The sequence below is a fragment of the Grammomys surdaster genome, unplaced genomic scaffold (genome assembly GCF_004785775.1).
Source record: "Grammomys surdaster isolate TR1022 unplaced genomic scaffold, NIH_TR_1.0 126039, whole genome shotgun sequence".
NCBI classification, from domain to species: Eukaryota; Metazoa; Chordata; class Mammalia; order Rodentia; family Muridae; genus Grammomys; species Grammomys surdaster.
The window spans coordinates 2,170,419-2,194,043 of NW_021620852.1; the positions used below are offsets into that span (position 1 = coordinate 2,170,419).

The following is a 23,625-nucleotide window of genomic DNA, read 5'->3' on the forward strand; positions in this document are numbered from 1 at the left end:
AAATGTGCCAGCAAGGCACTAAGGCAACAGTCCTACAGGCTACTTAGTACACATTACATTAGGACACACACATTAGTCCACTAATTGTCTAGATGCCTTTGTCTAAGCCTACAGTTCCAGCTACATGGGAGGCTGAGGCAGGAGAATCACAAGATCAGAGGCTACGGTGGCTGTGGAGGGAGTGTAAGCGAGTCTAGGCAACCTTGGGATAAGCTGTCTCATTTTAAAAGGGGAAAAAGAGAGTTGGGAGTGCAAATTAAGAGAGCACTTGCCTAGCGATAAAGGAAAAATTTGGTGGAGTGCTTTTTTTTTTGTAGTAGTAGTGTGAAGTAGCTCTACTTTGTCTTATCCACAAACACCACAATTAAAGGTGTGATGTGTGATGTTTAAGAGGTGACTTGCTATAGCCAAACGGAGCTCTTCCTTAAGGGGGAAAAAAACTCTGGTTAACTCGCTGACTGACAGAAGGCCTGACGACACCTTAGTCACCTGACTGAGCTCCGGCCCTCCACTGGGAGGGTGTCCCGAGCCTCCGCCTGGGAAGGACTCTGGTCTCCCTTCCAGATGCCGGCAGGAAGTCTGCAGGCGTCCAAGGAAGAGCCAGCTCAAGTAAGTACCCACCAGGTCACCTGAGTCTATGGTGGCCCTGGGTCTGAGAGCCGCCCTGCAGCCTGCAGCTCCTTGGGAAAACTCGCAGAGCAAGTAAGTGCCAGCACTAGTGACGTCAGCCCAGAGCCGGCTGAAGCTGCCCTCAGATTGGAGGAAATTAAAAGAAACCAGAAATGAAGTCTTTGAACTAGAGCCGGCGGTATTGATCGAGCACCGGCACTATCTTAACCGGAGGGGAGGAGCTACTTAAAACTTTAAAGTAGTAGGAGAAACAGCAGATATACCAGTAATGAAACGAAAGTAGGAAATTTTTTAGAAAGAATGAATGTAGCTTACTAAAGTATCAGTGGATACTTAACTCGTAAACCTTAGGCTACTTGGACTTGAGACTTTTCATCAGAACGTTGAAAGCTTTTACCTCGGAGAAATGCGAACTATTGCGATGGCTGCCGCCTAATTGATAATCTGCCTAAGGTAACCCGGTATGGGGCAGGTCACGTGCTACTTGACCCACGTGATATTTATGGGTCTATTGTCTAACTAAAAATGGAAAAAAAAATTAAATGATTGTAGGGGATACAAGTTTAAAGCTTGACCAGGCTCTGGAGTAAGTTTAAAGTCTGCCTAGAAAAGCTTGCGAGAATGTCTCAAATCAAACACGTAAAAAATGTGTTCAGGTATAGACAGCAGAGCATTTGCGGAGCAAACTGGACTGTTTTCTTAAGGATTTTAACAATAAATAATAATAATAATAATAATAATAATAATAATGGACTTTGTTTGCTTGTTTGCCTTTTTTTAAAGACAGAGTCTCACTAGTGTACTCCTGGATGGCCTGGAACTAGCTACGTAAACCACACAGGAGATGATCTCAAAGATCTGCCTGCTTCTGCTTTCTGAGTGCTGGAAGTTAATTGCTACCAACCTGGGCTGAAAATAAGATTCTTAAAGGAATAGTATGAGATAGGTTTGTGCTAAAAGGGAATTGGGGATACATGTCTGGTAAAGTAATGATGCTTCCCTTTACCACAGAAATGTCACTAATTTAGAGCGAGATAGACTCTTCCTCGTGGCAGCCCTGGATTGTCCGTTCACAGGGAATTAGATCATGTGCTTTTTGAAATGCGCTGGAGCTGTGTGCTGTGAACGAACATCGTTTATCCAAGGCAACAACTGACTGAAGTTGATTCAGCAGTCAAATGAGGTCATGCGCTCTAATTAGCTCTACTAATTATTCATTCAATTCAAGCTGAAACCTGTGGCTGACCACCAATATCCCTTAATGGAGCCGCCTTTCCTGTAAAAAATCTACTTCATTAGAGCACTGTCCTCTTATCCACGTACTTGCTTTGCTTGTTTTAATTAAAATGGAAATAAAGAAGATTTCTTAGCTATTAAACGTGTATTTTCAGTCCCAGGACAGCTTTCAAAATAGCTCCTGCCTCATATCTACAAGTCCTGCTGGTTACTTGTTTATTTATATATTAATTCTAGATGAGATCTCCTGCCTCATATCTAACAGCCCTGATATTTATCTGTCTTATTATTTATTTAGCGAACAAAGAGTAGTCTTTTCCCAGTTTACCAAGTGCTGGGACTGTTGGTATGTACCAAGTATCTTTCTTGACACCACATCCCTCTTGACCCCTGAGCAGGAGCCACTGCAAGCCACTTAAAGGCATAAATTTTCTTGAAGCCTACAGGCAGTATAGTCTTTATATTGGATAGTTACTATGTTATTTTTTAAACAGGTCTCAGTGTCTCTTCCTTAACGGCATCCCAGTACAAAAAGTGTTTTCTGCCCACCATGATTTTGTTTTTAAGAAAATATATGTATATATATATATATATGCACATATATACCCAATAGACATCTTCCTTTCTAAAGCTTATTGTGAAAGCTTATTTGAAGTGGTTTCTGTTCTCTGTTAAATCCTCCATAACAATGTCCAGACTTGTTGTTGTTGTTTGGGTTTGGGGGTGTGTGGGAAAGTTTGAGACAGAGTTTCTTTGCATAGCCTTGGCTGTCCTGGAACTCACTCTTTAGAATAGGCCAGCCTCGAACTCACAGAGATCCACCTGTCTCTACCCTTCCCCCCAACCCCCACCCCCAATTGCTGGAATTAAAAACCTGTGCCAACCCCGTCTGGCCAGTATCAGGATGTTTGGTATTCTCTACAAGACCACTTAAAGAGCAATGCATGAACTTTGAATATTTTTTCCTTTAAATAGAAAGGAAGATTGGCTTCAAGGGTGTCTTCCCTAACCCATACCCACAGGATAGTATCACTGTATTAAATCTGGAGGAAAAAGGAACTCTATTATTCTGAATTCCATTTCAGAGAAGTTATTACAAAGGGTCAACATACGCAATGTAAATCTGAAATAGCATTGTGAGAATGTAGTGATAAAGTAGCTGGTGACCCATGTTCCACAGGCTTTACCCAATACTGTCAGTGAAAAGTATCTGACTTTTGGTTCCCGGTGGGCTTGGTCCGTTTGTTTCTATGTGTATGAGTATGATGTGTGTGTGTGTGTGTGTGTGTGTGTGTGTGTGTGTATGCCCCTAAGTGCACGAACAGAGGTCAGAGGAAGACATGAGTGTCTCCCTTTAAGGCACTCTACTTTATCATTACTTTTTAATTGAGGGGCTTACAAAACTTTATAAAATATCAAACATCCCGTGAATTTGTCTGTCATTCTTGTGTAGGGGCCAGCTTTGTACTATTTCTACCATTAGTATTTGTGATGCCAACACAAGCAGAATTTTTTAAAGATTTATTTTTATATCTATCTATGTATGTATGTATGTATATATGTATGTATGTATGTGCCTGTGTGTGTAGCTGTGTGCACATGTGTGCAGGTGCCTGTAGAGGCCAGATGAGGGTGTTGCATCTCCTGGAGCTGGAGTTACAATGAATGAATTATCCATCTTTGGTACCAGGAATCAAAAGCTCAGGTCTCTGGAAGAGAAGCAAATGCTGAGCCATCTTTCCAGCCCTTCCGCCCAGCGTTTGGAGACAGGGTCTCTCAGTGAATCTAAACTAATCATTTAAGCCAGACTGGCTGCCCAGTGAGCCCCTTTGACCCTCCTCTCTTTTTACCCTCCCCACCCAGCCATGGAATTACAGTTAAATGTTTTTGCTGGATTTTGGGGAGGGGGGGGGCTGGGCATCTGAACTCTCTTCACCAGAACCTTACCTACTGAGCCATCTCCCCAGTCGTTTGTTCTTTTCTTCACTGGGGAGCCAGAACTTTTTTGTAGCATTGATATCTGATAGAACTTTTTGCAGAAAATTCTAAATTTGCAGTGTTCAGAATTACGACTGCTAAGCACCTTTGGCAACTGAGTACAAAATATAATTTAGCTGAAGCCCTGATTTGTTTTCCTTTGTCTTGACCTGATTAACTTTATTGAAAGCTTAGTTACTTCACGTGGCCTGGTGCTCCCAGACTGCACAGTGGGGGCGTCTAACAACTGCCTTGCACTCTTCTGTAACCTGCCGTTGTGAATCACACTACTGCTGATCTTGGAGTTTACAAGATTCGTGAAGCATGTCTTCTATTTCTATTTTTAAAAATTGACGGTATAGATGCTTATTTATGCACGCATGCGAACAGCATGTACAGCATGTGTGTGCACTGTGCTGGGGAATGAACCCAGAGTCCCATCGTATGAAGTACGTGCTCTATCAGCAGTCTGTACGGCAGGCAAGACTCTTGAGGAATGAGCTTACTTCCTAAGGCTGCGTCGATGGACAGCAAAGATTCTGAATCTGTAATGGCCGTGCAACCCCAGTGAACCCTTAACCCGTGTCTGAAATACAGCAAACACTCACTTATAACATACTTACTGGTTCTGAAAGTCTTCTCAGACAAGTTTGAATTTGATTGACACAACAACAGAGTCCAGAAAGCCTGTTCCTCGCGTCAGACTACTTTACGGGAGGATGATCCTTGTCATGTAGAAAATAAAAACTGAATCCAGATCCTGTAGAAAGTTAGATTTTCAAATCCTAAAGGGGGAAAAAATGGTTTATCTTATTATAAGTTAGTGATTTAAAAAGGAATGGTAGTACAAATGAAGAACAAAGCAAATGCACGAGCATCGTCTGCAGATGATAGATGTTTACATAGAGACCTATCTGTAAACAGGAACCCTGGCCTCATTTAGATCCGTAGACTTCATATCCAGATCACAGCTGGTTCACAGGTTCACAGCTTCTCACCTTCATTTTTTTTTTCTTTTCGAATTTCAGAAATTCATGTAAAACACAGATCGAAAGTGAGACGGTCTGCTGTCTGCCACCCTGCAACCATGAGCCAGAATGCGACAGACCTCACCACCGGCTACCTCTCCTCTGCTGTAGCAATCCTCCTGTACGGCTCCAACTTTGTACCACTTAAAAAATATGACACTGGTGACGGTAACTGTTTTTTTTTATTGTTGACCTAAACTTGCTTTTTAAGTGTCTTGGTTATTTGTTTTGTTTTTGTTTTATCTTTTTAAAAAGAACAGCTACAAAAATACATTTTATTGATCTTAGTGCCTAGTGACTAAATCGTCTCACAGTGCCCCTTGTGGCGAACTGAGGGTGAGTCAGGACAGGAAGGCCAGATGATGCTTTGTGGCAAAGGCAGGGTGGGTACCACTGGAAAAGCTTCTTGACTGTGTCTGCTGTGTTTATAAAATAGATAAGTTCCACTACCAACATTCATTTGAAAACCAATTTTTGACACAGCTGATGTGAGAAATCACTCTGAGCATAACACAAACCAGTTTACCAGTGAACAAGCTCTTCTCTAACAAACCGCGAGGCAAACACCACCAAATGCTGCTCCCAGTTAAAGAAAGATGTGCGGCAGTACTGTAACCTAGGCATGCGCACATACATCCCTCTCCACAGAGCTGTGCGCCAGGCTTCCTCAGTTTACCACATGTGCACACACAGACACACATCCTTACCACAAAAACATATACCATGCTTTTTCAGTTCACCACGCACGATCCCCACGTTTGCCGTGTATGCTGTGCCTCATGCTCACTGACATCGGATGTCAGACAGACTCCTACTCCTGCAGCCCTGCAATGATCCACAGGCTGCATTCTTTGCAGTGGTCCCTCCACACAAACCTCCAGTCCTTTTCAAATTCAAGGGCTAGGTCTAATATACTGTGACTATACTTAACCATTAATCACTTAAAACTGCTGTTTTTATTAATTCTTGGTTTCGTTTTGTTTTTAAATGTATTGCTGGTGCAGTTGGTCAGTGTCTTTTTCCAAACCGGATCTGGTTCTGTTTTGAGGTTTTTTTTATTTCATGGTTTTGCTCAGCACCATAGTTTTAGAAAGGCACGTGCCACAATGCCGCAAAGCGGAGCAAGCCGATGTCTAGAAGGAGGGCAGGGCTTGCTCTTGCCTACCTGCTGCCCTTCCTTTGGAAGCAAGAAGGGAGTGGAGGCACCCGGTGAACACCCACTGGAAGGTAACATCCAGTTATTTTTAAATCTCCCTAGTTCCTTAGTCTTCATACTGCTTAGACAAAAGGATTACAAACCCTTTCTCCTAGCCTTTCTTTTGTATGTTGACAGGCAAAAACACCACCACCACCACCAACAACAACAACAACAAAAACCTAGTAGAAAAATAACCAAAAAGAACAGCTGGTCTAGCTCTTGGGTTTGTGAACCTAGAAAAATGTCCCATGTGTTGTGGTAAATATTATTTGGGGGGAGGGGTTACCCCACTTTGACCATATAGTTCCCAAATAAAAGACACAAAAGCCTTTATATTTATAATAAGTCTTATAGCATTAGAGCTAGGTAGATATTAACCCTTTATGCTATTTTGTCTACTTCCCTGTCAATAACCCCAAGATATCACTTGTCATGCTCCACCTGAGCCACTCCTACTCCAACAGGTTGGCCCTAAAGACCACCGCTCAGGATCCACCTACTCCATTGGGACATCTTCCTTCTTCCTCCTCCCTCACTCTCTCTGGAGTTGCTGCCTGAGACCCCAAGCCTGGGACCTTCAGCCCTTCTGCCCAGCCATGCTGTAGGCATCTTTATTAACCAATCAGGGATAACTTGGGGGCAAGGCTTATGCAACAGAAGCTGGTACGTGAGGATTTGCATTTCTGCAGATTTTGGAGTACAGAATTTAGCACTTGGATATGGGCAGCACCAGACCAACCCTCTACACCCATGTGTTTGTTTCTGGAAACTAAACCCAAGGCCTCTTCGAGTAGTAGAATGTTCTAGTCTGAGCCACCGCCAACCCAGCAAGTCTTACTAGGTTTTTGTTTTTAGTTTCTCACTTGTAGCATGAAGTTCCTTTTCCACTCCAATACAAGACTTGGAGGTTAGCAGACATTTTCTCCCTCAACTCTGTCATATGAACAGAAATAGATGAAAATTTTGCAAGTTACAACCAAAAATGGCAGAGTAGAATTACAGCTTCCTTGGTGCTTCATTTGGTGTGGAATATCTATCTTTTCAATCCCTGAGACCTTGATGGTACAGGAGCCTTGGATGGCCCCTGCCATGTTCGTCTTCTGGTAAATAGCCAGTAGCACCGTATCTCACAAGAAGCAGAGGAGTGCTGGCCTAGAAGGTTAAGTCTCAGGCTTGTAAAATCTATCTCATTAAACTCCAACTGTGTGAGCCACAAACAGCCAAGTGTATCCCAACATTTAAGTTATTGCTACACTGTTGGAAAGTTCTCAGTGCCATGTTTTGACAGTTGCAGTGAGACTGGCATCAGAGTGGAAATACAGGCTCACTCTTCTCAAAATTCTTTAATAGACATTTCTTGATTTGACCACAAAGTAAAAGAATAGCATGTTAACCAGGAACACATTGTGGACTTCGGTGTCAAGCATCTAGGTTTTACAGTCCAGTTAGAAGTGTACCTACCAGATTTTTGACCAGATTTGTTTTCTTGGTGTCTGAGATTGGGTCCACCATGACAAAAAGTAGCTATAAGAATAAATACACCATGTGCCCACTATGAGCACATGTCCTGATTTTTGTCTGTCTTTCTAACAACATCTTACAGATATTCTTAAACATGCATATGCTCAAATCTTTCCGCCAAGTAATGCCAGGTTGTCTTATTTGTAGGAATGTTCCTTCAATGGGTGCTCTGTGCTGCCATTTGGTTGGTTGCCTTGGTGGTCAACTTGATACTACACTGCCCTAAATTCTGGCCGTTTGCAATGCTTGGCGGCTGTATTTGGGCTACAGGTAATGTGCATATTCATCTTATACATGGGTCACAGTCATATTCACAACCTGGACAAAAATACAGTGGACTTATAGTTATGAGATACACATGACAGACATGAAGTGTATATTGTTTTCCTTTCATGTATTTTGGGAAAATTCTCAATTTTATTTTCTCTTTAAATGTTTTAAGTTCCTGCTAGAAAATTATTAGAGTAAAGACATTTGATCCTTTAAACACATAACTCAAATGCCATTGTATACATTTGACCTTTCTCCAGAATGTTTGCTGGAAATGTTTATATTAAAGAGTAACCCTTTGTTACCATCATTTGTGAGCTTATCCATAAGAGCTGGCAAATAGCGGCATGTAATCATTTTGAGTAACATTTAGCAAAGGAAACAGACAATTAAAAATCTCCTCGTTGCTTTATCAATGCCTTAACGACTATAGTAGAATCTACATTTTTCAGATAAGCGTTCTGAAACAGTTCTCCACTATGAATTCAACCTGGAAAGTCCTCACCTTTTTTTTTTTTTAAACAAAGAGAATTACTGAAAATCTTTAAGAGATAAATTTGTTAGATGCAAATAAATTTAAAATGATACTGCTTACCCACTGAGTCTTTGAGGGATTAAATGATTTAATGAAATTCATTTATCAGAGATCAAAATAAGTAAAACTTTACCTTTCCACCAGAATTTGCATTACCACGCCTTGCATGTGTCTCTGTGATTGTTTACCACATGGAGTTGGGAGAGAGTGAACAGAATTTGTTGCTCATTCTCTTGGATTTTGTAGACAACAGTCTCAACCATGCAGCCCAGACCAGCCTAGAACTCTTGAGTCCTCCTGCCTCCACTTCCTGATGTAATTTTAAACAAGACATCAGCCTGCAGATTATTTATTTGTTTGTTTGTTTGTTTATTTTTGGTCAAGGCTAGTACAAAATGTGGAATGCTTCGTGAATTATCTTTGTCCTCCTTGTGCAGGGGTCATGCTAACCTTATTTGTATCACTCCAATTTTAATATGTGCACTGCCAAAATGAGGATTTTTTTAATTTTTGAAATTATTTATTTAGTTACTTATTTATTCAACATAGAGGTATCACTATGTAGCCTTGGCTGACCTGAAGCACCATGTAGACCAGACTGGTCTCTAACTCACAGAGAATCTGAGATTAAAGATAGGTGCCCCCTCCTCAGGCCCATTGTGCAGATTTTTATCTCACAATCAGGTTCCACTGTGCTCAGGTGGATAAGTAGGGAACCAAACTTGAGAAATGTAACCACATTATAGGTTATAACAACCAACCAGTCTGGCACACAGGAAAGAGAGGATAGTGTAAGGACTTTATTGCAGGTGATTAGAGGGGAAACTAACACCTTGAAACCAGCAGAACTTTTCCAGATGTGAAAATAAGTGGAGCATGATCCCCTCTGAGTCTAAATCTCTAGCATGGCCACAGTGGAGGACACTAGCTGCAGATTGCCTCAGCAGTTCAGAGCAGAACACTGAGACTCAAGACAGTCTAGACTAGAGGTATGTTAACAGGGTACATGGACCTCTGATGAATGGCTCAAATCAGGAGACATAGGTGACTCACAAACCTAAAGAAGAAACCTGAGAGAGGAAACTACAGGACTGAGTCGGGTTGCAGAGAGGGTAGGAAGTGTTTTACAGAAAGCAGCAGTGAGTAGGGAGCATCCATTGTCCGAGCTATTGGGAAGGGTGAGATGAGAAGATCTCTTGAGTCCTAAAATGGGAGGCCAGCCTTGTGGGACATAGAAAGACCTTATCTCCATAACAACAATGCTAATAACATTCAACACCATCAGGGATTTGGCCCTGGTGACCCTCAAGAGTGTAAGCCAATGGCTGTGAGAATATGGAAGGAAAGCCAGTGAGTGCCAGAGGGTACATTCTCGAGTCATGTTGAGGCAGAAGTTAAAGTCAGAAAAAATGCTAATTCAGCTTAGAAATGCATTTGTTTTACTGGAAGTGATCCATTTTTCCTGCATGTTGTATCTACAGGGAACATTGCTGTCGTTCCAATTATCAAAACCATCGGTTTAGGTCTTGGACTCTTAATCTGGGGATCATTTAACACCTTAACTGGCTGGGCAAGCTCAAGGTAATACAATTCAAACTATCTCAGCTAAGAGTCCTGCACCCTGTATTCAGTGTTAACTGGGGTATAGCCACACTGGGAGAAATAATGTGATTCTTAGTCTTAGGTTATGGCTGGCACACATAAATGAGCCATGTCTATTATTTGTCTGAAGCTCTTCATAAGTGATCTAGATATTTTATGAAGATATAGTAAAGGAAATCAAAAGGTAAAAAACTATATCTTGGACACAAAAACAGGGAGCGAGAAAGACAGCTGAAGTCTGCTTTCCCCTCTCTCTTGCCTAACCGGGTACCTATTCTAAAGTAGATGTTCTTCCTTAGAATAGAAAAACAATCTGTGGCTCCATCTCCCTGGCATTTTGTAAAGATTTAGTGAGATGTAACCATATCAAAACATTTAAGGAGCTGGGCATGGTGACACACACCTTTAATCCCAGCACTTGGGAGGCAGAGCCGGGTGGATCTCTGAATTCCAGGCCAGCCTGGTCTACAAAGTGAATTCCACCACAGCCAGGGCTACACAGAAAAACCCCATCTTGAAAAAAAAAAAAACCCAAAAGACAGTGTCATTGTCTATGGCTGCTTTTATAGTGTAATGGCAGAGAGAAGGGGATACAGCTAGCCACACCTAACCCACTGGCTCTTTAAGGAACATTTCTTCAAGGCTAGCTAGAAAGTTTAATTGTCTAAAAGGTTAGCCACCAGCCACAGGTAGCCTTTGTATTTAGCTAATTAAATTCACAGATTTGAGCCTTCTGTGTCCCAGTGGTACTAGCTACATTTGCAGAGGCTCCCCTGTTCCACACAGGGCAGGGATGGGAACATGTGAAGCTCCATGAACAGTGTATGATGCTCATGGTCAGTATGCTTCATGCCAGGCTTGGGGAAATGAGAAGAGAAAACATTATTCTTGCCTCACTTTAAGGCTTCCCTTCTACTCAAAATCATTATACCGCCCCCAAAGAACAAGGCAAATAGGTTTGCTAACTTACAGTATATCCATCTTTTCCCATTCTTCCTCTCCTAGTGCTCTAGAGTTTGGTTTGTTTCAATACAATGCTTTTTCTCCTTGCTTCATCCTTGGGTGGCTTTCCATGAAGAATGCTAATGATTGTGACAAAGTCTAACCGTGATAAAAAGATTGTAAACTAATGTCAAAGAGTAGGAATTTTTAGACAAGAAGTCATTTTAAATACCTCAAAGATTATAAAAGGGCTTGAGTTTGATTGAGTTGGGTTGGGTTGGGTTGGGTTTGGGTTTGGTTTGTTTGAGTTTTGTTGTTTTGTTTTATTTTTGGAATAGGATCTCACAATGTAATCCTGGTTGGTCTGGAAATCAATATATAGACGAGGATGGCCTCAAACTCACAGAGATCCACCTGCTTCTGCCTCCAAAGTACTGTAGCCCAGACTGGCCTTGAGTTCTTCTTGTCTTACCTCTGGGGATTCCAGGAATGAACCACCATGCCTCAACTGCTATTTTCTCCACTTTAACATGGAAATTAGAGGCACGGTGTAGAAAAGTAACTTATCCAAACATAAACAGTGCATGAGAGAACCAAGATTTAAACTCAAGAGTCCAGCCCCTAGTCTATTTTCTTAAACATTACTGTAAAACATTTTCTCACTATCTGATTTGATATTCTTCTGGATTTCCAGATTTGGCTGGTTTGGAATGGATGCAGAAGAAGTGTCCAAGCCAATGCTGAATTACTTTGGAGCTGGGCTGTCAGTAGTAAGGTCTGCAGATGTTTCTAGTCACTAGTTTTTTCGGGCATTCAGAGTGTTTTCTAAAGATTTGTTTTATCTTTATTTTATGTATATAAATGTTCTGCCTGCATGTATGTGTACCACATGTGTGTCTGTCAGAGAAGAGTATCCAATTCCCTAATACTCAAGTGACAGATGGTTATGAACTGACATGTGGATGCTTAGACTCAAACCCCCATCAAGAGCAGCCAGTTCTCTTAACTACTGAGCCATCTCTCCAGCCCCACTTTCTAAAGCCTTTAATATCCTTATGTTTTCTTTAAACCTACATTTCATAAAATTTAAGTTTCCTGATTCTTAATTTTCAATGACTGACTTTATTTCCAGAACAAGAAATACCAGATTTTGGGGGGAGGGGGAGAAGTCAAGAACCTTAATTTTAGTTCTCAAGAGCTCTGAGAAACTCTGAAAAAGTCACTGAACTGCTCTGAAGTTCAATTTCAATAGCTATACTAAATAGAAAATCAAAATACATTTTGCATGAATTAGAACCAGGATGTATTGAATCACTTTGCTTACCAAAGTGTGTTATCCGAGTCAATATTCTGCTTGTTTCCTCTTTGCAACTGGAATGGTCGTTTTTTCTATTTACTACCATAGTTCTTGCTCATGCAAGAGGATATGCTCTACCCTCAGAGGATTCCTAAAACACAGGGAGTGCCAAACACTATGACTTCATACTTTTTCCATTTTAACTAAGCACTAAGGCCATACTTTATAATTTTATGGTTTCAGTAAGACGAAAAAGCTAGGAGAAATATCTATGCCTTACAACTTTATCACTTAGCTTTGTTCTTACTACAGGTCTTAGACTTTTAGTGCAGTTTTTTTTTTCTCTTTTAGTTTTTTAAGGTAAGAACTTTTTACCTTCTCACTGAAAGGCAACTCTGAATGGATCTTCTATGGCACATTGGTTCTGCCAGCTTGCTTCACCACTCTTATGATTTGTGCTCCCGTTAGCTGAATCCAGCACAGCAAATCACCATAGTGGGTTTGACTAAAGGACCGCAAGTGACTAAGTGCTGGGTAGTTCTTCAAGGTGGCTAACTGGGCAAAGGGATGCCAATGCATGCCTCAGACGAGGAGACAGCACTGTGCTATGCAAGGCAGTGCACAAGGCAAAATTTAGGGACCTTGAGTTTGACATGTTAGATCGTGGCTGACTACAGGTAAGGGGCCTTGCTGAGCACTGATTCCAGCTCCTACCACCCCACTCTCCCATTCCTCTTCTTAACCCAATTACAATTCTCTCACCTCTCACATTCTCTTTTGAATACCGAGTTTCCCATGTCTCCTCCTCTACTTGTGTATACTGTATCAGTGAGGAAGAAAATGACTTTGAATCTCCACTCAGTGGAGTTTTGCCAATAAAACTCAAGCAAGAATTGGGTCACCTTAAATTCAGGCACCTTCTCTCTCTGGATTCCATTAATATCTGCTGCTGTCAGTGCTGCACATACTGAATAGCATTGCCCGCAAAGACTTTAGTACTTTTTCAGTCTTCTGGGAAAGAGCAGTATATCTTCCTTCCTCCAGTAATGGTGTTTTTCCCCAGCCACATTCAGGAACAATCTCTTTGTCATTGAAATGTTGCCTTAGAGAGCAGTCCCTAGGCAATTGGTGACGAATAGCAAAGCTTATTCTCAAACTGTAAATTCTTGACACATTTGGTTAGAGGCAGCTTTATGTGTTCTATACAGTTCACACGGAATTCTGGCTTTCAGTAGTTCTTAGACAATTTCTTCACATTGTAAAATTCTAATTTAGCATGTCTAGTTTTAACTTAATGGTAAGAATTAAACGTTGGTTTCTCCAATACATTAACCACCTTTCTCCTCCAAATTTCTGCTTTAAAAACACAAAACTTTTCCCTAAAGTTACAAATCAGTTAGTTTCCCATACTCTGACACTTCTACCCAGATGACCTTACACGGATCTCTTCTCCAAATCCTTGGTTTTTGCATCCTTAAAGAGGAGGTAATGCTAGTACCAATCTTTTAAGATAACTTGAAAAGTAAATGTTTCGAGAGCGTTGTGTATCTAGACACATGATTAAGACTCCAAATATAAGGTAGCTTCCATCTGCATTCACTTTCTGTTCTGTAGTAAACACTTGAGATCATCAACATAAGTGAAAAGGCTATAACAAATCATGGTTGGGTCTGTGGAGACGTTGCACAGTAAGCTCACAGTGTATGGAGGAGCAAAGCTATCTACCAGAGGACAACAGTAGTGAAAGACAAGAAAGGGAACCTCAACAAACCCCTTTAAAGACATGCTCTTAACTGAACTTCTGATTAAGCTCCATCTCTGAAAGGCTGACCGCCTCCCCACAGCAAGTAGAGCAGTCGCCAAACATTTGACACAACCTTTTCAGGACACTTAGAACCCAAATACCTGTACTATTATATTCATGTATAGTTGCGCCTTGGGACATTTGTTGGTGTCTCAACTTAATGTTAAATTAGGCACTGAACTGGAGGGCCTCTGCAGCTCTGTTAAGAGCTGGGTCTGCAGCCTGCACCAGGAGGATGCAGGGATCTCTTCCTGTGAGGCGTTCGGCCCCATCTCTATTGCTCTCCTGGGTGGAACTGCACCAATCTGCTGTTTAGTTAGTTTAACTTAATGGCTTTAATAGGTTCATTTTGAAGGACATTGGCTGAGTGAATTTAGAGCTCATGGTAGTGGGAAGAAACAAAGCATAGTTTCATTGGTCACAGAGTGGTTTTGTTCTCTCTCTCTCTCTCTCTCTCTCTCTCTCTCTCTCTCTCTCTCTCTTTCTCTCTCTGTGTGTGTGTGTGTGTGTGTGTGTGTGTCTGCCTATATGTGTGTCTGTGTGTGTGTGTGTGGGGGGTGATGTCTCTCTGTATGTCTGTGTCTGTTTGTGTGTCTGTGTATCTGTGTCCACACAAATATTCATGTATGATTTGGGTACACAGGTGTCATGGCGTTTGTGTGGAGGTTAGAGGACAACCTCTGCTACTGATCCTTGACTTTCATCTTTCTTGAGATAGACCCTCATTGCTGCTGTATAAACCAGGCCAATTGGCCTGCAAGGTCCCAGGCACTCTCCTGTCCCAGTGTCCCATCCTTCTGCAGGATCGTTAGGACTCCATACTCTTTCATTGCAACGTGTTCCCTCTCACATTAGTTCTGAGGATTCAAACTCAGGTCCTCATTCTTGCACACCACACACTTTGCCCACTGGACCATCTCCTCAGCTCAGATGCTACTTTTCTTCTCATAATTAAAACGATCGTTTCAGTCCACTGTACGGTTCAGTCTTTAAAGAACCTGTACATTTTCCCTATATAACATATACCACTACGTTTGTTTATACAACAGAAATCACTCAAGGGCTTTGAATCAGCAGGGGATTTATTTGCCTGCCTGCCTCCCTCACTCCCTCCCTCCCTGCCTGCCTGCCTGCCTGCTTGCCTGCTTGACTGCTTGCTTGCTTGCCTGCCTACCTGCCTGCCTATCTGCCTGCCTGCCTGCCTGCCTGCCTGCCTGCTTGCCTGCCTGCTTGCTTGCCTGCTTGCTTGCCTGCCTGCCTGCCTGCCTGCTTGCTTGCCTCTCTAAGTCCTCACTAGGTAGTTCAGAACGGCTATGAATTTGTTGTCCTCTTTCCTCAACTTCCAAACAGATTTCCTTTCCTATTAAAAAATAAAATGATGTGCTATGGATTATCCAAGCATCTGTTCTGTTTCTGTCTCTTTCACTTTCTCTCTCTGGAGTTTTGTTTTTTCCCCAACCTTGGTCATTATTCTGCATTCTGAGGAAGTGGATGCCTTTGTTTCTAGCTTTGTCTTTCATAGGCCTGCAGTCCTTTTCTCTAACTATGGACCAGGCTGGACAGCCCTACTAAAATGCCACAATACTTCCTGATCCATCCATGTGAGATGACAGACTGAAGGCAAAATTCTAATTAGAAAAACACAACCACCTTTAATTTCCTCCTTTACAACACAAAATGTGTGCTGCATTTACTCTCATAAAATTCATTCTTTCTATCATTTTGTTTTGAAGACAAGGTCTTGATATATAGCTCATGTTGCCCTAGAATGCAAAGCCCAGGCTGGTATTGAACTGTGGTCCTTCTCCGTTTGTCTCTCAAGTGCTAGGATCACAGGCACTTGTGGATTAGGAGACATCACCTTCTTAATTTCTCCTCCGGGAAGAGTGTCCTTTATCACAAATGTAACTAAAGATGGCCGTCTCTTACAGCTGTCCAACAGGATATTTTTAAATTTTTGGCAGTTGCAATTACGGTATATGGAGGATGCTTCAGAGTTGTGTTCACTTTCATTTTTACATGATTCAATGTCAAGGTTATGCTCGAACAATAAGAAAGATGCAACCATTGACTAAAACAGGGAAATCAGAACAAAGAGCCAACCTAGGGGAAGTCTCTTGTGTTTGTTCTTTACCCTGCTGGATAAAGGACACCAAGGAGAATGGGACATTGAAGAGACAGCAAGCCCCCCTACAGTGGGTGTGTGAAAGTAATTCTGTTATCAGGACTCGATTTAAGTTTTGTTTTCCCTTAAAAATTGGGTACCTTTGTACAAAAACAAAACAAAGTGATCATGTCCGGATCAATCTCACTGGAATGTATTTTCATGCAGTGCACTCACGTTTTTGTTCATCAAAAGTGAAATTCCGAATAACCCAGGCAGTTCGGACACCACACCACTAATGACAGAACCTGTGAGTATTGTATGGGACAATTTTATTTGAAACATAAGATCGGGATGTATCTTAGAGTTTCTATTGCTGCGAAGAGACACTATGACCACCACAACTCATAAAAGAAAATGTTTAATTGGTGCTGGCTTATATATAGTTCAGAGATTTAGTCCATTGTTATCATGGCAGGAAGCATGGTGACGTGCAGGCAGACATGGTCTGTAGAGCTAGCCAGTAGTTCTACATCTAGATTGGCAGGCAGCAGAAAGAGATAGCAATACTGGGCCTGGCTTGAGCTTATGAAACTTCGAAGTCTGCTCTCAGTCACACATTTCCTCCAACAAAGCCACATCTATTCTGTCAAGGCCACGCCTAATAGTGCCACTTCCTGTGGGCCTCTAGGGGCCATTTCATTCATACTACCAGAATGTAAAAACAAAACATAACTCTGACCCACATGAGAGAAGGTGGTATTTTCCATCCCTCATGGCTATCAAAATAGTTCAGCATATTTATCAGAAGTGGGTCAGGTTTCCATGGTGATGACCCTTCCCAATGATGAGGCTTTTTTGACAATAGATCTCTATAAGGTATATGACTGTAGTTTTTCATTGAGGATCCTTTAGGGGGCTTGCACAGCCATGCTGAGGGATAGATGAGAGAGTAGCTCGGGAAAAGGAGGGAGGAGGCTGAGGAGAAGACAGAAGGAAGGAACGGACAGAGGGAGCTAAAGATCCTCAGGGAGGCCATATGCCAGTAGGAAGTGAACTGAATTTGTGTTTTTCATTTCTGGTTTTATCTTTATCATGTTTTGCTTGCTGGCAATGACAGAAAATATACAAGGAGACACTGTTTAGACCATGAAGAATATAAGTTAGTCTGAAATCAATGTTAAACAGGGCCAACCTTAAAGAGACATGACATTGCCCAGCTGTCGAAGGTCCCATTGCAAAGCTTGTATGAGGGTGAGTCCACGTTGCCAGGAACCCAGTGCCAGTCCTTCAGTCCCAGCCATCCTCTCCATCTGCTGGGCTCCCTGAGCCCACACCCACAGCCACAGGCTTGGCCTCCCTGGCAGCTTCCCCACTGTGCCATGATTCTGCCCCTCCCCTTCCCTTTTTCTTCTATCGACTGAGATGGCTAATACCTTCATTAAATTGACCTAAAAAGAAAGAGAGAAGAGGGATATTGATTCCTGGGCATCTTTAAGGGCTGTGTGCTTCAAGAAAAGATAATTTGTTTCTGAGTGGAAGCTCTTGTCCCTCTTACTGATCCAGGGATCTAGATGGTGCCTTGCAGCTAACCATGCTTTGAACAAAGGAACAAAATGAAAAAACAAAACAAAACCTTGAGGAGAGATACATGGTGGGCTACTAGATCTTCTAAGCCAGGTCAAGGAGTACAAACAACCAAGATTAAAGCGATATGAACATTAGAGTAGATGAGAAAGCCCGTGCAAGGTCGAGCACCGCCTCAGGAAAACCTGACTCAGCAGAACAGTGAATTCCAGTCTCACTCCTTATGTACCTCAAGAGCATGGTCAGCCAGAGGGCACTGAGGATTACAGTAAATAATAGAAATGTTAAATTTTCTTCAAGTTTGTCTCACAGATTTTCCTCAGCTTAAAGTGTCAGCCTAACTTTGAAACGTGGCTGGAAGTATTTTTAATTCAGTAAAACAAACAAAAAAATTAAAGTAATGTTATTGAGAGAAAAGAGACATTAAAATGTTTATTGATTTTATGCATCCTACTGTAGAAAGTCTGAGTTTTTCTTGGGTCTAATTTCTTTACAGTTTATTAAAATATACCAGTGAACCATGAAATCTAAATTTATCAAATAGCTACACATTAATCTGTGGAAAATGTTTAAGTTGAAAACTGAAGGGGTGGAGTCAAGACAGTGGCTCTGAACTTCCAGAGCTCATGGGTGACTTGTGCTTGTATGTGTTTAGGCATGTTTGAGAGGAGAGGAAACCCTGAAAGTCTTTGTGTGGCACTGAAATTGTCTGCTGAAGGTCCTTGTATTTGGGTCTCTCTGATGACTTCCACAGGTGGTCAACAGAACCGAAGACCCGAGTGTGGATTCCTCCTGGGTGGATAGACTTTCTACCACGCACCACCGCATTGTGTAAGGCGAGGCAGCTTCTCCCTCTCTCCTGTTATGTTTTGTGTTTTCTAAAACAGAGGATCCAGAGAAATGTGATGAAATTCATCTGATCCCAGGAAGAAAATGATCATGAAAACTTGCACTTCCACCTCCTGGGGGACAGGGTTCTTTACACTCTGCTGAGATTTAGGTACAGAAGATGCCCGGAGACATACAGTATCTGACCAGTTAGCCAGTGAAAAGAGAAACCACATTTTGTAGGACTTTAGTACCAAAAGTGTAGCAGTTGCATATTGACCATGCAGTAAGTATTCAGTCTAATTAAATAGTGCGCTCCATTTGATCAGCCCAGGGCTGCCACCTTTCTTTCCTTTGTGACTGTTTTATGATCCCAGGTATCTGTTGTCAAATATAATAGAACATTGTGTTCCTGTGTAAGTCCTAACCCCATGTCTTCGTCATAAGCACTTCAGAGATGCATTAAAGCAACCCATCTCACTTTAGGGTATGGGGGTTTAGTGGTTTGGTTTCTTTACTTGCTTTTTGTCTCCCCCACCCCCGGGGAGCCAAACTATTTAAAACACACAGCTTTCCTTCTACAATCATGGTTGTTTGAACTGTGTGGCTGTGATAACTTCTTTGGACCCAGGACATTGAAGTGGTCACTTGTTTTGTTTTGGACTTGCTATCCAAACACTCTATGACTGAGCTGTACAACCCCAACCTAAAGGCAGTAGATAAGTTGCCTTCACAATAGGAAAGAAGCCATAGAGTAAATGTTTGACTAAATTAAATGAATTTAGTCCAAAAGACAAAAATTAATCAAGCTGCAAAAGAAAAATATATTGCCATTTTTGCATTCAGTATGAACTAGTTTCCTAAAAATATTTTTAAAAGTATTTTGGCATGTTTTCTCACAAAGCATTAACAGAATGTTTGTGAAGGGCAAGATTTTAAGAGCAGGGGTTATAGCTCAAAGGATGTAGCTTAAAGCACTCACCTAGTGTTTAAGAGGCCCAGGGATCTACCCCAAGTACTACTACCTAAAGAGAAATTCTAATTATTTTTTCATAGCTATGTGTTTAGAGCCATGGAGTCTTATCTTCCTCCAAGTCAGAGGCCTGCAATGTACAGGGAATGTATAGGAACATGTATAGAGAGTTCTGGATTCTCGTGTCCTTTAAACATCCCTAAATAAAATTATTAATTGACAAAGAATTTGTTTTCAAGCTTAGGGGAGATTTTCATTTATTTTGTGGTTTTTCAACAGAATCTTGGTATGTATTCCATACTGCTTCAAATATACAATCCTCCAATCTCTGAGATTTCAGGGTTGTGGCCCCATGCTTTGAAGACAGGGGTCTGGTCTACAGTGGCTTCCCTTTTAAGTCCTTGTTTGTATGAGATAGAAGGACTGTCCTAAAACCCCCATCTTCTCCCTCAACACCTGCCCCAAAACACTAGTTCCCTTTTTATGCATGTAGGGCCCAAGGCCAAGGAGTTGGCAGTGTTTAAAATGAAACATCGCTTCTTCTCATAAAGAAATTTTTTTGTACCTAAAATATTCAGATTCTTAGAGTCAATGAACACTTCTTGACATGACCATAATCAATTCTGTCTGTGTAGCCATTCTAAACAAAAATGCATTTGTTCATAGTCTGTCTTGGTTCCATGGGGATCCTGAAACATGTGTCTGAGGGGAATTTGAAACATAATGCCTCCTACATCCGTTTATTTGTATGGTGTATGACCCTCAGCAACAACCCTTTCAACTCGATCATAGTGATCATTTGTAGTAATGGTTCCTTAACCCCTCTGCATGTCATGTCCTTCCACCATGACACAGTAGACAGTTGAGGCTACACTTCTCTCTTCATGACTCACAGAGGCTAAGGCAGAGGTTTGGCTTCTGGTAAACTGCTTAAAATTGAAGAAAGCCTTACTTGTGGTTCCATTTGTGTATCAGAAACATTTCCTCTGGCCAAAATACACAGTGGTTTTCTTTTTGTTTCTTAAAGGGGCTGCAGCCTTGCAGTAATATCTGGACTACTCTATGGATCTACATTTGTGCCAATCATTTACATCAAGGATCACAGCAAAAGAAATGACAGCATGTATGCAGGCGCTAGCCAGTATGGTGAGTGAGGACTTTCCTACTGATGCTCTGTTCGTAGAAAAGGGAGCTGTGATGAAGTTGGCACTGCTGTGTGCCTTTGTCTTTTCATTTGTAAGTGGTGAATTAGAAGGCGCCAGGAGTAAAGGTAGCAGTGAACACTGAAATGTTTTCATGGGATCTGTAGCATCCAAATGGAATCAACTGTGGTCAGGATTCACTTCCACTGCTGGGATCTCAGCACACAGTTCCCGGATTTCTAGTAAAATTCGGAGATTATGAAGAGCCCTTCATGTCTAACATCATAACCTCTGGGAAGACGTCCTTTTAAAAAGTGAAAGTATAGCACACAGCATTCTTAAACCAAGTAAATGTCAAAGTATAAACCTGTTCAGTCAGAGGATATTCTTTTTCAAGGACAAAGTGGTCCATCTGAAAGGGTCAGCATAATGCCTCCAGCTCTAAAGTCAGTATCTCAGAAGCAAACTGAACATTCTGTACAACAACCCTGGGCAAGCTGAAGGGAGATGAGAGGATGTAAGGGGTCTGGTAACTCCACGGAAGCATGGCATACTTAAGGGAGCAAGAAAGAGAAAGTGAACTTCTGGGTTCTGTGATGTAGAAAATCAATGTGGTGTGTTAACTAGATAGAGAGAAATGTGAAATGTAGAACTCCTAGGTAGCAGATAAGACAGGAAAGTCACAAGCTCAAGGCCAGTGGAGTCCCCACAGGGAGGACGTGAGTTATTGTTGAAGTTTGAACTGACATCTCGAGGCTGCTGGCTCTTTTCCTTCTTTCTGTGCTTGGCTCCATGTGCAGTACTAGAACCTTCTACCGATCTCCTTTAAGGTTTTTATGTAAATCCTTTCTTAGATTTGGGGTTTCTTTTCTTTTTAAAAGATAATAACTAAAGGAAAATTTAATCAAAGAAAGGAGGAAAAAGATAACAAAAATAGGAAAAAACAGAGCCAAAAGTGAGTTTGACATCTCTGTGGAACATTTGTTCACTTGCTTGAAATAAGCCATGGCTCTCATGGCCACAAGGGAAATTAATTGAGTCCCAGAAGTCAGTGAACACAGATAAAAACAATTGACTGTCCAGGAAGAAAGCCCCTCCTGGTCCTGGGACATAATAAACAATGCCCACAACTGTCTTTTACTGTCAATAGACAATGAGTTTTTACATGTTATTCTTACAACTCTGACACTATGACACAGTTTGACAGGAGCAAACTTTGTATTTCAGTTTGTTAAACAGTAATCCTCAGCAGGCGTTACTCTGTCTTGTTTAACTGTAAATCTGTATCATGCACTCTGTTCTAAGGTCTTTTGCAGAAACCAATTGGTTAGCTCCTATGGCAACTGACACCATTTGCTATTGCCATATCCCAGCTGAAAACTATTAAATCAGAGAGCTATTAGGCAGGTTTCTCCAGTCCCACGTCAGTGAGGAAGGACTCACCTTTGTGGTCTGTGCTTTTAAAGTTGTGATATCTCTCTGTGGATGGACAGGTGGATTTTTTGTCTACGATCTGCAATGTTATTTCACATTTAGAAGAAGAGATAGGCATGCCGTTCAAGTCTTCACCGCTCGTCCTTGGCAAAATTGTAGATTAGAGGAGCGTTGACTACAAGGTAGATTTTCTAGCCAGGTTCCTGCAGTGCACCCATCTGGGTGGCACAGTGCCATCTGCTCAGGCTGTCAGTGATATTAGGGTCTCCAAGATGGGCCACCATTGTGTGTCATTACCCTTCCGTGCCTTGCAACTAGTTGGTTGAAAACAGACAAAGCTGTCTTTGGAATAACTTCCAGCACTTTCTGACCTCCAGCTTAGCTGTGATCTGCAACAGAAGTGCTGATCTCTGAGCGGATCAACAGACCTTGGAGTCTGACAATACACAAGTGCCCACTTTTAATCCACGTTCTCCCCTCTGGTCTATATCAAGGTTTACCACAGTTGCTGAGGTCCATCGTAAAAATAGGGCTGGAGGCCTAGTCCTTCTTAAAAGGCAACTTGACATCATAGACAGATACTATTCACTGTTCCTTACTGAGATTTCCAGGGTTACAGGAAAAGTAGCCTGACAGAGTCTCGCTGTCGTTAACTCACTTAACATTTCTAGATCTTAAATCTGTTTATTAAAATTTGAAACAAATGGCGCATTGGAGATTTAGAATAACTAGGTATGATGAATGGTCCTGCACATTTAAAGTCAGTTTCTGTGAGTTTGTTTTATGTTCAGAAATTAAAATCTTTTGAGGTAGCTGATATGATGTTTGCATTTTGCCATCCATGTTTGCAGATTTAGACTACGTTTTCGCACACTCCAGCGGCATCTTTCTTACAAGTACAGTCTACTTTGTGGCCTACTGTATAGCCATGAAAAATAGGCCAAAGTTGTATCCAGAGGCAGTTCTACCAGGTAAGAAAGAATATTAACTACAACATCTTATTACTCTGTGTACGTGTCAGTTCCACTAAATGAATTTGAATAATCATTAGAGGGCGAGGAAGGGGAAGAAAGAAAGAGATGATCTCAGCGGTGGGAAAGGAGGTAGGAGGAGAGAGAGAGAAAGAGAGAAAGAGATAGTTCTATTAAGTGTCCTGGTTCAGTTCACCATAAAGCATGAAGCACTGAAAAAACCCAGATATATGTGCAGCAGAGGATGGCCTTATCTGACATCAATCTGAGGGGAAAGAGGCTTGATGCCCCAGCATAGGGGGATGCTAGAGGGTGAAGTGGGAGTGGGTGAGTGGGTGGAGGAGCACCCTCATAGAAGCAAAGGGGGTGGGGGAGGGAGATGGGATGGGGATTTGTGGAGGGATAATCAGGAAGAGAAGTACTGTTTGAAATGTAAATGAATAAAATGATTTATAAAATAGATAAATAAGAAGCTGTATATATGTTACATTAGTATAGAACCTAAATTGTCAAAACATTAATTTTGATGTTTCTTGTGTTAACGGC

The 23,625-nt window shown here is 41.6% G+C and overlaps 1 protein-coding gene and 1 non-coding gene across 4 annotated transcripts in view; one reads left to right on the forward strand and one right to left on the reverse strand.

Annotated features, from left to right (window-relative positions):
* Nucleotides 1–529: 529 nt before the first annotated feature.
* The window catches only part of Tmem144 (transmembrane protein 144), a 32,106-nt gene continuing 9,010 nt past the window's right edge, over nt 530–23,625 (forward strand). Inside the window, exons 1-9 of one of the 3 annotated variants that reach the window (XM_028754933.1) lie at nt 530–609; nt 4,872–5,039; nt 7,738–7,860; nt 9,877–9,976; nt 11,634–11,714; nt 16,373–16,454; nt 18,486–18,562; nt 20,560–20,678; nt 22,960–23,079. In XM_028754933.1, coding sequence (XP_028610766.1) covers nt 4,931–5,039; nt 7,738–7,860; nt 9,877–9,976; nt 11,634–11,714; nt 16,373–16,454; nt 18,486–18,562; nt 20,560–20,678; nt 22,960–23,079 — 811 coding nt within the window. In that variant the 5' untranslated portion in view covers nt 530–609; nt 4,872–4,930. Of the gene's footprint in view, nt 610–791; nt 1,084–4,871; nt 5,040–7,737; nt 7,861–9,876; nt 9,977–11,633; nt 11,715–16,372; nt 16,455–18,485; nt 18,563–20,559; nt 20,679–22,959; nt 23,080–23,625 lie in introns of those variants that run through there. The other 2 variants (XM_028754934.1, XM_028754935.1) reach the window with 2 other exon arrangements.
* Nucleotides 8,787–8,890, reverse strand: LOC114610404. Its single transcript, XR_003709682.1, has one exon. It is a non-coding gene; the product is annotated as a U6 spliceosomal RNA (small nuclear RNA).